The 15,414-nt window shown below is 40.9% G+C and overlaps 1 protein-coding gene across 16 annotated transcripts in view; it reads left to right on the top strand.

The window, feature by feature from the left end:
* The window catches only part of NFIA (nuclear factor I A), a 373,774-nt gene that overhangs the window by 258,372 nt on the left and 99,988 nt on the right, over positions 1-15,414 (top strand). For all 16 annotated transcript variants that reach the window (XM_035717012.2, XM_035717008.2, XM_035717006.2 and 13 more), the window contains exons 5-6: positions 6,024-6,141; positions 12,450-12,577. In XM_035717012.2, the coding sequence (XP_035572905.1) occupies positions 6,024-6,141; positions 12,450-12,577 (246 nt within the window). The remainder of the gene's footprint in view (positions 1-6,023; positions 6,142-12,449; positions 12,578-15,414) is intronic.

Raw genomic sequence — 15,414 nt, 5'->3', positions numbered from 1 at the left:
TGAGGGTTACCTATTGGCCATATGGCCATATTCTTAGTTGCCATGGAAATTTGAGGAAGGGACAGCTATGACTGTTAATCTCTACAATGGAAGCCCCACGAGGACAGGGGGTCTTATATGTCTTGTCCACTGATAGATCCTGAGCATCTGGAACAGCACCTGGCACAAGGAAAGTGCTCTCTGAATATATGTTGAATTTCATTGGCTATAGCCTCTCAGAGAATATATGCCATTAGCAGTAGGCTGGCCACACGAGTCATTCACTTAATGCTCCCTGTTGATTCCTGCTGAACAAGTTGTAAACTCAGGGCACTGTCATCTCCCAGGCTTGAAATTTTGGACAGAATTTTTTTTCCCATCACCCTCTCTTCCCAACAGCACAAGCCTGAGCAGATTGTCTCTGGTGGATGGCAGAAGTTCAATAAACCACAACCTTATCCAACTACTAATGTGTACAGAAGAGCAGGTCATTAAGAGGGTTGGCTACTAAAGTAACCCCTTTCTTCCAATAGCCCACATTACTATAATGATTCCTTAATAGCAAACCATTTATTAAGAAGTGACACAAAGACTGCATTCTACTCATGACAGGAGAAAAGGAAGTGGGGGGACAAATGGCTTAGAAATAACATCCAATGAGACAATTCCCAAAAGTTCATCTTTTGGGAAAAACAACCGCATGGAACACAATCCACAAAAACTTCAGGTGTGACTCACAGCAGTACTGCTTTAAAAAGTTGAGGAACCAGTCCTCACTGCTCATGTACTTAAAGATTTCTGAGCTGCATGTCACACTGCATAAAGTTGAGAGGTGGAGAGCAAATGGAGAGGGTGATTACTGATACTCCTTAATTCAAACATATTTATTGATTATCAGCTGTTGTTTTGGATTGATCATCACATAAAACTCTGCAGGGCTGTTTAGGAACACACAAAAGGCTGTCAGATCTGGAGGGTTAAAGGTCATCTGGAATGACCCTCTCTGACTTTGTGACCTAGGGATGTGACTTCACCTCTTTGTACTTCCATTCTTCCCTGGTAGTGTGATGAGGATTAAATGAGATGGTGTGTTTCGAGGGCTCAGACCAGCATCTGGCCCATAAATAATGCTTAATAAAAGTTGGTGCTTGTGATGCTGGTAGTGATGGCCTTGGCTGTGGTGGTAAGTTTACATTTCTGTCATAACTATTAGGGAATTTTGAGGTCCAGAGAGTTTAAAATTACTTCAGCAACACAGAGGGTTATTGGCAAGGCTGAAACTCCAGACAGTCTCACCCAGGCCCACACCAGCACTTTTTCTACGCCCTGGGATGTCTATATTTACAGTCCTCAAAACGCACTCTATCTAGTGTGGGGAGAAAATGTCACATAGGAGATAATTTAAGAATGATAGAGCCTAGGGTCAAGTACAAGGGGAACAAAATCAGGTTTCACAATATATGGAACAGACAGGAAGTGCTGTGGTTGGTCCAATATTTCCTTAACATCCCTGCCTTTGATTGGCAGTGGCTACATAATCTCTGTAACACATCAGTAAGCTGTTAGTCTTTGGCTTTAGAAGCCCAGCATGACATCCTGAGCAGACCTTGTTCAAGTCATTTAACCCTTGACAACTTTGAGTTCCCTAATTTGCAAAAAGGACTTACTACCATTATTAGCTAAGAAGCACAGTGTGTTATTTACATCTTATCAATATTTTATATCTGTGGAATAGTATGACCCATTTGCTTGTATATGTCCTCTCATTGTGCACCACTGGACACAGATCTTTTTGTATCTGTTTACCAAGATGACGGATACCCAATGGTGAAAATTCTGTTTTATTTCCTGACAGCATGGCTTAGGCGTCCTTTCCCTCGGGGAAGGGACCCCACGGTCCCTTGCCAGGACCGTGCATCAACCTACCAACTGATTTCCCCACCTTAACCCCTTTGGTGCATTCTGTATGCTGTTGTCACAGTAATGTTTCTCAGATTCAACAATGATCATTTCCCTACTCAGAAACCGTCATGGATCCCACAGGTCACTAACTATACTTCCTGCCTCTAAACTAATGCACATACTGTCATATGCCTAGAAACCTTCTTCGTCGCTGCCTCTTTAAATCCTACCATCCTTCAAACCTTAGCTTAAGTGCCCAACTCTTCCTGGAATCAAACGTTTGTCTGATCCCACAAGCCAATATGATTTCTCGTTCCTTTGAACTTTCCTAACACATCCTTTGTATTTCTCTCATGAGACTTAACACATTCAGCATTGAATTAGATATTCAAGTATTATCTACTCTAGTAAACTTTGTGAGACAGAGATGCTGTGTACCTTTTTATCATCTGATGTTTAAGGCAAATATTGGATATGAAAGACAAGATACTGTGATCAGAAAAGCAACAAGTTTGGAGGTGAGACACCTTTGAATTTTAATCCTGGCCCTCCCTCTTTTGTGCCTTTCTGTGGTCCACAGCAAGCCAGTTAACCTCATTTTGGGGCTTCTTAGTTTTTCTCATCACAAAGAGGTACTTTCCTAAAGAGGTGGTTTTGAGGATGAAGTTAGGTATAAAAAAATAAAAAGCTCCATAGGTAGTCAGGAGAGCCTGCTTCCTTAGATAGCCCACCTTCCTTAGATACCTCTCTAAGCCTCTTCCTGTTCTCCAGATAGAGGCACCAAGAGTACCCAACTCATCGCAGGGACCCTTGTCAGTGACCCCCTCCCCAAAGGCAGGAGGCTTTCTCTTTAACTGTCATAGTATCACTGAATCAGATTCCATTCCCATCGACTGACCTTCAGATGATGCATAAAGACACACAGTACTGGGGGATGTTTCCTTACAAGACTTTTTCAAAGAATGTGGAGTTTGCATCAGGGCTTTATTAGGAATTGTTTAACCCAGGTTGTGAAACCTGTTCTCATTTCAGAAATTTAATGATGTTATAAAATTGACGATACACAGAAGCAGTTTGTCAAGACCTGAAGTTAGGCACTGTAACTCCAATAGGCACTTTGAGAAAATATCACAACGCTGCCAGTCCAGCTGATAAGCGTTTGCTAGATTACAAACACACCGTGCTGAGTGCTTCACAGGAAGTAAATATATGGGCAAGTGAAGGAACATTTCTGTGGGTTGGTTATTTTTTTAATCTCTCTCAGAAGTGTGCACACTATATTTACTCTGTATTTTCCTTTCTTCACCTATTCTGGCTTCTTTGACATTTTAATAAGATAATCAAGGCAGAAGACATTTTTCCATGGTCCAACATGGTAAATAGAATGTAATGCATAAGCGCAGCTGGGCAGAGGGCCTCCAACTTCTTTCAGTCTAGCTAGGCCATTCACTCACACCTGGCTTTACCTTTCCTTCTGAGGAATGGTGTGGGAGCTCTGAGGCTCATGTGTTTTTGCCGGTGCTCAGCTACTGGGCTGAGGCCTGAACCCCATCTCAAAACTTAGAAAGAGAATCTAAATACAGAGCCTTGACACTGATTAGCTTCATCCCTCTTCTTTAGTTAACGGGAGGTGTGAATCTTTAAGCTACATGAAGGCACAAACATTAATACGTACCTGTTATATGTTAGGCTGCTGAGAGGGGATGAGGAGTGATGTATTGAAATAACATCCTCCCCAGCCCCCTAGCCTATTTCATCCATAAAATAATATGAAATAAAGGGGAAATTGTGCAAATAAATTTAGTATAAAAAGCAAATTAGGGAATGACTACAAAGTCATTCATTGGAACTCTACTTATATGTATCGTCAAGCTCCATCATTTGTTTTTGAACCAAAGGCCCTTCCTCTATTACGCCTGTCATTAAAAGATTGGTTTGAATTTCAGAAAGTATATGTGAATTTCAGAGCTTTCCACTTCTCAGCAGTGACTGTTTTTATATAATGACAGTTATGATTAAGGTTTAGCCATTGCTAGTGATCAAATAACTAAGTTTTATCCTTAGATATTACTCTATCCCTTCCTACCTTTCCTTGATTCCAGATTTTTATTATGGTACCACAATTCACCTAGTTTCCCAAGCAATAATCCTGGAAATCATCCCATACTCTTCCTTTTCCATTATCACTGCACTCAACAAGTCAGCACATTTTCCTGATTCTATCTCCTAAATCACTTACATGAGGCTCCTTGTCTTCAGCCCTTGAGTTTAGACCCATCCCCACCTTACTTTTTTCTAAATGACTCCACTGGCCTCTGTGGTTTTACTAATGATATTCTTCAACTGCGACCCTCTGTCCCCCATGCCTACCTTCATGACAGGATGATGTTTCTAGGTTATAGAGGCAAGTTTGGTGACACATTCTTATGCTTTGCTGGTTCTCCTTTGACTAGCAATCAATCCCATTTGACCAATGCTTACTGACTGCCTCTTGGTGTCAGGGATTATAGTAGATGCTGGCAGTATAACCCCAATGGCCCCCAATGAGTACAGAGTGATAAGCTCTTTAATAGCTTACAAACTTGGGAATTTTCTGGACTCAAAGTCCCATTCCTTAAAGAAATTCATGTTCCTAAAGACCTTTTGTAACCTGACCTTAACCCTCCCCTGATTTCCCCATGTACTATATATACTTCATCACACAGAGTTGTCAAAAATCCAGTATTTGTTTTATATTCTCTCACCTCTGTAAATTCTATCCCCCCTACCAAGCATGCCTCCATCCCTCTCAGTTGGGCAATTCCTACTTGTCCTTTTAACATTTTCCCAGACATCATGTTTTCTGAGGTCCTTTTTACTCCCAGAACCTCTCATTCCCCAGCTGAGTTAGATACCCACTTCTATGTGGCCATATCAATTTAGGAATTAAGTACTTAATACACTGTATTGAAAATAACCTGTCAACTTTCCCTCTAGAGCTGTCCCAGGGTAGCAAACATGTCTTCCATCTAAGCACAGTTCTAAGCAGTGATCATTTGTTGAAAGAATGAAAAGTCCCTGGTTCATGATATTCCTAATTATCCTTTCTTCTTATGGATATTAGCGTCTATTTATTTATATATCCACTTACATGGGCTTACTTCTGAAACCAGCTCCTTAAATACAGTAATTTATGAATCTGTTGCTCCTGCTTTTGCATAAGCTTTCAAAAGAAGAGGTTATTTCCACTAATACAGTTGCACCACTAACTTTACGCAGTCACTTCATAAAATTGATGTTATTTGTTTATTCAAAAATATCTATGAAGCTACTACCATAAATGAGGTATCTGGAGGCAACAGGCTTTAAAACATACATCACATCTCACTCCATAGTCAGCTCCAAAAATCACGCATTCAAAACCATCTTTAATAATCTCTTAAGTCAGACATCGGAAAATTCTGTGTAAGTTTTTTTTTTCTCTTTTATGAGCCATACGGTGTCTGTGTGGTTGCTAGTCTCTGCCATCACAGTGTGGAAGCAGAGACAATACGTAAATAAGTGGGTGTGGCCATGTTCCAGTAAAACTTTATTTAGAAGAACACACAGTTCAAGAACCCTGGTTTGAGGACCCTGCCTCAAAATAGAAGGTGAGACAAATAAAGTGAAGGTATATATGTAGATGCTAAGCCAGTTCAGAGTAAGGAGAAATGGCACATTTCTTGTCACCAGAAATTAGGAATGGGGAGCCTGGAAAGATGAATTTGCAGTTCAGAATTAATTCCAAAATACCGATGAATGAGAGCTAGCAGGATCAGACAAAGCTAGGAAGGCCCCAGAAAATGTTCTGGTTGGTCATTCAAGAAAAGCTTCAGAGCAGATGTGGAGGTATTTTTGTTAAAAGCACCCAGGAATGTTGCAACCGTGGTGACAGTTTGCCATTACAAGAAGAGAAAGGACAAAAAGTACATTATAAAACAAAGTCTTCTCTGGTGTAGACAGTTTTTGTGGTCAACATTCTTTGGAGGTCAGAGTTCATTACCGATTATTTCAGATAAGCTTACTGTATAAATACAGAAATAGAATGTGTTACATGCAACACTGATATGTACTCTTCATTGATCTTTTATTCACAGAACATAACTTTTTTTTTTTTTTTCTAGCACCAATAGCTGCAGGAACTGGCCCAAATTTTTCTCTCTCAGATTTGGAAAGTTCTTCATACTACAGCATGAGTCCGGGAGCAATGAGGAGGTCTTTACCCAGCACATCCTCTACCAGGTAATTTGATGGGTGGTTCTCCACAGTTCCACACCTTGATTTTGACTCTGAGCCTAGAGGCTCTTGCAATGTGTGTTTGCTGGTGGAAGATACTAGGGAAGTATGTTCAGCCCCAACAGATTTTCAGTCTTATTGGAAAGAGAAAGCAAAATGTACATGCTACAGAAATAAATATATAAGTGTGTCAGTGAAAAACAGTGAGCTAAATTGTATGGCACAGGCTAAAAATAGTTAAAGATTTATCTGAAAAGATTGACTTGAGTTCAACTGTAAATGTTGGTTTAGAGTGAGCAAGATTGGAAGAAAAAGGAATGGTGTCTGGGTGGGGTGAAGACATGAGTAAAGCATAGAGAAAGGATGAATGATAAACACAGCATGTTCTCAGGAGATTAAGGACAGCACTTGACTAAGGAAAAGGGTGTGTGTTTTGGCCTGTTTGGCAAAACGTTGACACTGGCGATACCAGTTCTAGTCCCAGTGCCTGCAGCAGACATTACAGCTCAGTCCCAGTGCTTTTCCCCCACAGGATCTAAAAATCCAGGCTACTGGAGTTGCCCTGCGACATGAAACCCATTTGATATCTAGGTGTGAAGTTACAAAAGTGAATGCAGTCCTGTGACAGGGCGGGGCTGGCTCATAAACTCCGTTGTACCAGGAGACCTTTAAAAAAGTAAAGCTGGAAGAGCACAACCAGATAACAATTCCAGGGTTCTTGATCCCCTTGAGGTCACAAAGCCCAAATCAAAATGAAGCATTTTGCAAGATCCTGTTGTCTCTAGATAACCGGTACCAGAAGGAAAGGGATTAGGCATTAAACCCACAGTATTCTTTTACAAATTGGCTTTAGCACTGGACTGTGACAACAAAGAAAAGAATGGTGCAGAACGATCTTTAATGTTTGTGTACTTTGCAGAAAAACGTTTCACAAAGGTATATTCTTTAAAGCAAGCACTGGAATTTTATGATTTAAAACAATGGCCAAATTATAGAAATTTTCCCTGATAGAGACTCTTTCTTACCTTGACTTTATATATTTTAACCAGAATTACTCTAAAAAGAAAAAGAATCAGCTTAGTCATTACTAATACCTTGAAGACAGTTAAAGAACCAGTCATTCCCTAAATATGACCACCAGCCACATCCTCCCTCATTTTTCATGTTGGTTAAGTATTCCCTTTAGTTTATTGTAGTATCAGATCCTCGGGAAAAAAAATTTCTAAAATCCAAAGTACATTTATAATGAAAGAATGAGATTGTGAACACATTCAGGTGTTCATACATTTTGAGGATTTTGAATGTTTGCTCATGGGGGGACATTGTGTGTGACTGCACTCCGTCAACACGAAAAAGCTTTGCAAATACTTGTGGGTAGTGATTAATTTACAAGTTGATGGGATGTTTGTTTTTCATATGTGTGCTGTGCATGTACCATGGACGTCCCAAATGGTGCTCCTCATCCTCCTCACCTCCCCCCAGACCCCTGTCCTTTTGACTTCTCCAGCTGTTTTGTTGCCTTTTCTTGTGATTCTCTGATTGGAAACCTGGTTTTTAATGCCATTTCAAAGGCTACTGTCATTCTCATATTCTGCAAATAACCAACCCTGATAAGGAGCTAATTATAAACAGCAGCAGTAGTTAATAACTTGGTAATATGTTTGTTTTACTCTCATTAGGCTCTCCTAGGATGATTTTTTTAAAATTATTCTCTAAATATATAGACTCAGCAGAATTATCTGTGTACAGGTTAGAAAATATGCCCAGAAGAATACCCCAGATTTACATATAGAAAAGTTCATCAACCAATCAATATTTGCTCATGCTGTGCCAATATTAATCGGTCACCTGCTCTGTAGCAGACACTGTATTAGATGCTTTACATACCTGATATGATTTAATATTCACAGTACTTTTACAATATAGATAGTGTTGCCATTTAACAGCAGATCAACCCAGAGTCCAGAGAAGTTAAGTAACTTGCTCAAGGTCACAGATGTAGTAAATGGCAGAACGTACATTCAAATTCAGGTGTGCTGGAACTTCAAAAACATGATATTTTCACGTTGGATCCTCTTAGGAACCGGGCTTACTCTTTCAGTAAGGAACAATAGAACATGAAGCCCCCCCAAAAAGAATATCTAGTATCCTTATTTTTCCTGGATACTTAGTGCTTGCTACCTTGAATTACTGTTACCATCTTTGAGATCTGTACAGATCCTGCCTCCCCATCTGGGCTGTAAGTCCTGTAGACGTAGACCCCGTAGACATAGATGTAGACGTAGACAACAGTGTGTGTAACTCCTCCAATTTCGCGACAAACATTTCTTAAAAGGATATCATCCAAGGCACTGTGTATATAAGTCAAGTAATAGGAGCTATATGGTCTATTGGTAGAGACTGACAAATAAATGGAAAATTTTCAGTTCAGAGTACTCTGACCACTCAGGAAGAAGTCATTTTACAGATTTGTGGGTACAAGGTAAGGCTTGTATGCTTGCATAGAGTGAGAATTAAACAAATATTCAGAATGAAGGTAATAGTTTGACTTTAATTTCAGGTAGAACTGCTAGGAACACAACAAATTATACACGCAGGAAGAGATAGTGCATCACTCCTCAAAAGGATTTTATCTTCTCTCTTAGGTAGAGATCTTACTGGTACTTTCCTTTTTTCCTCCAGTGTTTCTGGTGGAACTGAATGAGTATCTTAGAAAGTCAAGGGCAAGAACCAAAATCAATGACTGATTCATTTCTAAGTTAAAAAAAAAAAAAAGATAAAGGAGATTGATAGGCATTAACTTTAGTTCTGTACCCCTTTGTGGTAAACATCTCCAAAAATCACAGAAGGGGTTGTGTAAAAATTGGGATAAGAAATACTTTTCTGTCCCAAAGAACTTCATCAAGATAAACCAACTGTCAAGTTTGTGAGGTCAGTAAACTTCTTCTTGGAAGCCTTCCATGTGTCCATCCTGGCACTTCTAACTTTCTTCACTCCTGGATCTTTTTCTCCTCTCTACCCTCCAGACATTTTTCCTGTATCAACCTCAGAAAAGTCTTTGCTTTCAAACTAAGGTTTGAAAAACTATAGATTTTCACTTTTAGGATTAGCAACTATATGGGGTATTTGCATTTTAGTAAAGGACACCAAGAAAATTAAAAAAAATAGAAACTCAGAAAAATATTAATAATGAAAGAACAATGATCAGTGGAGTTGGCCTTTTGCATTTGATCTCAGTGAATCATGACACTTGGGCACATGCCTGTTATAAGTACTCAAATGGCTATTTCTAAGTCAATAGCCCAATTCAGCAGTTTTTGAGCATCTGCTGTTAGCGAAAGAAAGAAAGAGAAAGAAAGAAGAAAAAAAAGAAAGAAAGAAAGAAAGAAAGAAGAAAGAAAGAAGGAAGGAAAGAAGAAAGAAGAAGGAAGAAAGAAAGAAAGAAAGAAAGAAAGAAAGAAAGAAAAGAAAGAAAGAGAAAGAAAGAAAGAAAGAAAAGAAAGAAAAGAAAAGAAAAGAAAAGAAAAGAAAAGAAAAGAAAAGAAAAGAAAAGAAGAAAAGAAATGGGCCTTTCCCTACAGACAGATCTCACAGTCCCATCAGAACATATAGGCCTTGCCTTTTTATTTGCCAGGAAACACAGAGAAATATTTGTTTTGTTTTTAACATGTGCCTTACCAACTTCCAAAATGATTTCAGGTGGCTTTCAGGTTTTAGATACAGCAAGAACTATTAAATATAGAAACAGAGGGCAGAAACCATAAAGAAGAATAGGCGAGTGTGTTGTATCAGGAGCCTGAAACCAAGAGTTGCACCTTATGTTTAATCCTGAGGCTCCTGGTTGCCAAGGCAAGAAAGGGAAGCAGTAGGCTATAGAATCTGCATTTTCTGATAAAAGGAAAGAAGAGAAATTCATGCAGAGAGACCATATTTTTTCTGGTTTTATGTATAGAAGGAATTTTTTGTGTACATCTTTCCATAAAAAAATTTCTGTTCAATATAGTTTCACATAAATTACAGAAGAGTTCTTCAAGTGGTTATTTTTCATTGAACTTCAAGGAAAGCCAAGCAAAGAACATAAAATAAGCTATTAAAGGTTTTCCTTTGGGGACCAAGCTAGCATGCTGCAGATATGTTGCTTTCCTGTGGTCTGTCTTTAACAAGGACAGAATTTAAAGGCAAAGAATACGGAGAGAGATACCAACTTTATTAATTAGAATTTCTTGCCTTAAATTGGGTCCTCAACATTTTCTTACTCGGTTTGCAGCCATTGCCTCTTAACTGTCTTGCTGCCTCTTGGTTCCATCTCCTTCTTTCTCCTTTGCTTTTCCAAAACCATCATCTGCACAATTACCAGAGTGGCCTTTCTAAAGTCGACTCTGATGTCACTCCCTGCTTAGTCTTTTTCAGGAGTCTTCTTTGCTTATAGGATGAAATCTGGATATGTAACATCTTCTGTAAACTCCACCCCCTTCTTTCACTTTGACTTCAGCCAGGCCAGACACCGGGCAATTCTCTGCACGTGTCACACCTTTCTCTGTATGATGTTGCTTCTGCACCTTCCTCCTGGGAGTGATGTTCAGAATATCTGATGACCTGTGTGGATGCTGCTCTGCCACAGTGCTCAGGCAAAGTCCTGGAATGCCCCAGATACACCTGATGTTAACCCTTTAGTTTTTGGATGATGAGGGTGTCCTGGGGCAAAGCTAGTGAAACTTTCAGGGCTTGATATCATGATACTTCATGAACTGAGAAAGAAGTATTTCAATATTTTGAAATAATAATTGCTGCCTGAGTGGTGCATCAGCCAAATACCGGCCTGTGCGTGCCCTTTCCTTTCTTTTACTGTCCCCTCGACACTCACTCATACAGCTCAGGAACTACCTCCTTCAGGAAGCTTTACCCAACCTCCCAGCATATCATTGTTTTCTTATTTCATCAGGAAATCTGTGTCCTATATGTGCTTTCATCATAATACTTATATTTCTCTTTTGCACAATTATATTTGCCTCTGCATCTCTGTCCACTAGACCATGAACTCCACGGAGACAAGGGGCCATGCCTGATGCATCTTGATATCCCAGCATTTAGCATGGCACCCAGCACGTAGGAGGGACACAGCACATGTTTGATAAATGAAAACATATTAAAAATTCTGTACCCTGACATGGGAGGAAGAGATTTCCCAGTGGGCACTCCCACTAGGTATGAAATCTATTCATTCTGGTAGTGTATTAGTGACATAATCAATTAAGACAATTAGGACATATTAGCAACATGGCATTTTGCTGCCTTCTCATTTCTGAAGCCTCATTTCGGTTCTTCAGCTGGAGGAAACAAGATACAGGCTGGAAATTTCTCAACCATACCTCTCCAAAAATAAAAAATCCAGAACTTCATTTTGATAGCCTCTGTGTAGGCATAGAAAGAGGAGAGGCAGGGCACCTGGATGGCTCAGTTGGTTGAGCATCTGCCTTGGGCTCAGGTCATGATCCCCGGGTCCTGGAATGGGAGTCCCACATCAGGCTCCCTGCAGGGAGCATCCTTCTCCCTCTATGTCTCTGCTTCTCTCTGCATCTCTCATGAATAAATAAATAAAATCTTTTTTTAAAAAAAGAGGAATAAAAAAGATCAGGTCATGCTTTTTTCTATGTCCCTTCTTCTCAGAGGGAAATGTACTCCTTCCCCCTATTTTTTTATCTCTCTGGGCCATTGTATTTTCTCTAGCATCTGCCTCAGAAACTGGACTATGGTAGCTGTGCAGCAAATATTTTTAAAATGAACAGATCCAAGTGGAAGATAAGAAAACAGTGGGGGGTGGGGGGGAAGAAAGGAATCCAAGCTCTTCTTGAAAAGCTATCCAAGTTCATAGCAATCTGAGCTATGAACCCCTGATTTTTATCCTTCCTGGGGTGCCAGTGGGATAGACTGATGTCTAGGGACATCACTGAAGTCTAGGCCCTAGGCGCCGCCTGAGGAGACACGAAACGCGGTCTTCCTACAGACACTTGCAGGTGGAGACAGAAGTAGGAGCCTGCCACCAGTTCCTCAAAGGAGAAGGGAACAGGATGTGGTGGCAGCAGCCACTTCAGGGATGATAAAAATCAAACCCAGACACTTGGAACAACACAGACCCAAGACTTTGTTCCACATCCAGTGACTCACTCAACTGAACCAGAGCCTAAAACAGAGTCCTAGAACTCCACCGAGTTGCCCAGTTGCTTCCTCCTTTGGCTTGCTTTCAGCCAGAGGTGCAATCTCCAAGAGAGGTGGTTTGGATGGCCTTTAAACGTGTACCCGTTGTGTTATTTCAGCTCCACAAAGCGCCTCAAGTCTGTGGAGGATGAAATGGACAGTCCTGGTGAAGAGCCATTTTACACGGGCCAAGGGCGCTCCCCAGGAAGCGGCAGCCAGTCGAGCGGATGGCATGAAGTGGAGCCAGGTAAGCGGGGCGGGCGCTGGGCACGGGGCTGGTGCACGCAGTCAGAGAGGCCTGTGGGGGCCGGGCCAGGTGTAGACCGAGGAAGCGGGCCCGAGGCAGTCGACTGGGGCAGCGCCAGTGCTTTTGTATCCAGGTGCAGACCGGCTGGAAGAACGGTGTCTGGTTTTTGGCTCTCACATATTTTTGCCTATCCTACAGTCCCACGTTCATTTGCCCCTGCTTTTGTTTTTAATCCTGAGTGCCTTTGGGGATTGGCTTTTTGGATTATCTTTTAGCAATCTTAAATAAAAATCTGTCAGCATTTTCAACTGGATGGATAATGCTAGGAAGGAGACGAGCAGTCCCTGGGCCACAGCTTATGCTTGGATTTTTATAAAATGAGGAGGTGTCAATTTTTTTTTTTTTTTTGCTGTTACTTATCACCCTGATGGTTTTTCTATTTCAATGGAACGGCTGGGACACCTGGGTGGCTCAGTGGTTGAGTGTCTGCCTTTGGCTCAGGGAGTGATCCCGGGGTCCTGGGATGGGAGTCCCACATTGAGCTCCCTGTAGGGAGCTTCCTTCTCCCTCTGCCTGTTCTCTGCTGCTCTCTGTGTGTCTCTCATGAATAAATAAATAAAATCTTTGAATGAATGAATGAATGAATGAATGAATGGAACAGCTATCCATCTATAGTGAACTAAGGTAATGATGACTGTGACCTCCCAGGATAGTCTAGTCTTGGCTCTGGAGTCTTGAGAGGAATGTGAGAATTTGGCTAGCAGGAGCTTTTTGGAACCTTTCTCAATGTCTAATCTCCACATGGGCAAGGGAAAATCTCCCTTACCTTCCTCAATCTGCAAAATCAGATGGAAAGAGAGGGTAGAGTGTGGGCATTGGACTAGAAAAGCAGAGTATAATCCTGGCTCTTTGCTCCTGCTGTCTATGGGATTATGGGCAAGTGACCCAACCTTTCTGAGCATGTTATAATCTGTCAATACTAATAGCTGTTTCAATGCTCTTGAGAGTTAAATAAGGTAACATACATAACCCCTCTAAGAATTACACCTACCTAGCACAGAGTAAATTTGAAACAAAATGTTTTCTGATTATTCTCCCCCACCTAGGCCTCAGAGTGATTCCTTGCAAGAACAGACAAGCACCAAGGAGATTTCTGAACTATCCCTTTTGTCTTCAGATCTTAACTCCTCTCTCCTCCCTGACATAGCAAAAAACAATCCCCAGAGGGAATGGCATGAGAGAGATTGGGGGGTCATGGAACTGTGGGGTATTCTGACTGTGGTGGTGGGAATAGGAATCTGTACATGTGTTAACATTCATAGAAATGTATACTTCCTTCCCCCAGCAGTTTTATTGTATGATAATTAAAAACAAAACAAGACAGAACAAAACCTCAGGCAAACTGGCTGAGTCCTTTATCTTGCTCCCTTTACTGAAATGCAGAAATTTCACTTCTACTTACTTCTACTTAATCCTCTCACTCACCCATTCATCCATCTTCATCGGGAACTTTCTGCCTGGTTCTGGGAACTGAAGGGTGAATGGGAAGGCGCTCTGGCTTTTGCTTTCAAAGAATTCACAGTTGGGGGTAGGACACAGATGCATAAGGAGATCATTACATGGTGATAGGGGAAGTGCAGGGATGGGGAGATTAGCCTCCATCTTCTCATTATTTCTAATTATTACCAACACAGCATTCAGGGTGTGGGGGATCTTCTATAAAGGTCATACACATCTGCTTCACACCACACTTAGCTGGTGCCAGTTTACCGAAAGTGGCTAAGAAAGCCAGTCCTAAATGCAAATGAAAATGCTGACTACCCATTGCTGCTAACGGCATCATCATCAGCAAGACCTCAGGATAGTGCCAATGAAAAGTTTATGTGCTATTAAAAAATTAAAAGATGTACAACTTCTTTGAACCCTTTTCAAAAGGCTAATTAAAGTTCTAGCCAGTTCTAGCCCTGCTTCAGTGAAAATCAGAATCAAAATACATAGGTTTCAGGCAGCCTGGGTGGCTCAGCGGTTTAGCGCCGCCTTCAGCCCAGGGCCTGATCCTGAGACCTGGGATCAAGTCCCACATCGGGCTCCCTGCATGAAGCCTGCTTCACCCTCTGCCTGTGTCTCTCATGAATAAATAAATAAAATCTTTAAAAATATATATATAGGTTTCGTACATGGTGCTTGAATGTTGTACTAATGCAGTTTTATACACATTGAAACTGCTTTACTGCATCGATGTACACGACCCCCCCACCCAAGACTCTTCTCTGGGTCCTTAAGTAGATTTGGAGGGGGGGAGGGCATATTGGGGGCAGAGAGGGGCAGGTCCAATGCGCAGGATACTTTGACCTTGTGACTTTTTTTAAAAGTAATTCTATTCAAGTTTGCACCTTATGATTCAAACAATCATAAATTTTAGCATCTGAATGCCTAGATCCTTTGCAGTCATTAAATAATGAAAGTTTAATAGCCGAATTATTTTTGGGTAATGATATTATATATCTAGCATAAAAGAGAAATTTCCCCACAATTCTACTGTATTCTTGGATTTATTCTCCATCGTCTATCCCTATTTCATTACAGAAAAATGCAGCTTCATGGTATATGTGTTGGGGAATGGGGGAGGACAGTGGGTAAATTTACATTTGGCCATATTCAGCACAGAAAGTCATCATTGAAACAGGGCCTGAGGGGACATTAAAACTCAACCCAAGATGTTGTACATGTTCGTGGTGACTTTGGTGTCATTAACTCACACCAGCCATTTTAAATGGATAATTTATGCTGCCAGATGGTCCTTTTTGGGGATTTTCCATCTAGCCCAATCCCCTTTT

The sequence above is a fragment of the Canis lupus genome, chromosome 5 (assembly GCF_003254725.2).
Source record: "Canis lupus dingo isolate Sandy chromosome 5, ASM325472v2, whole genome shotgun sequence".
NCBI lineage: Eukaryota > Metazoa > Chordata > Mammalia > Carnivora > Canidae > Canis > Canis lupus.
This window is presented reverse-complemented; position numbering and strand designations above follow the sequence as displayed.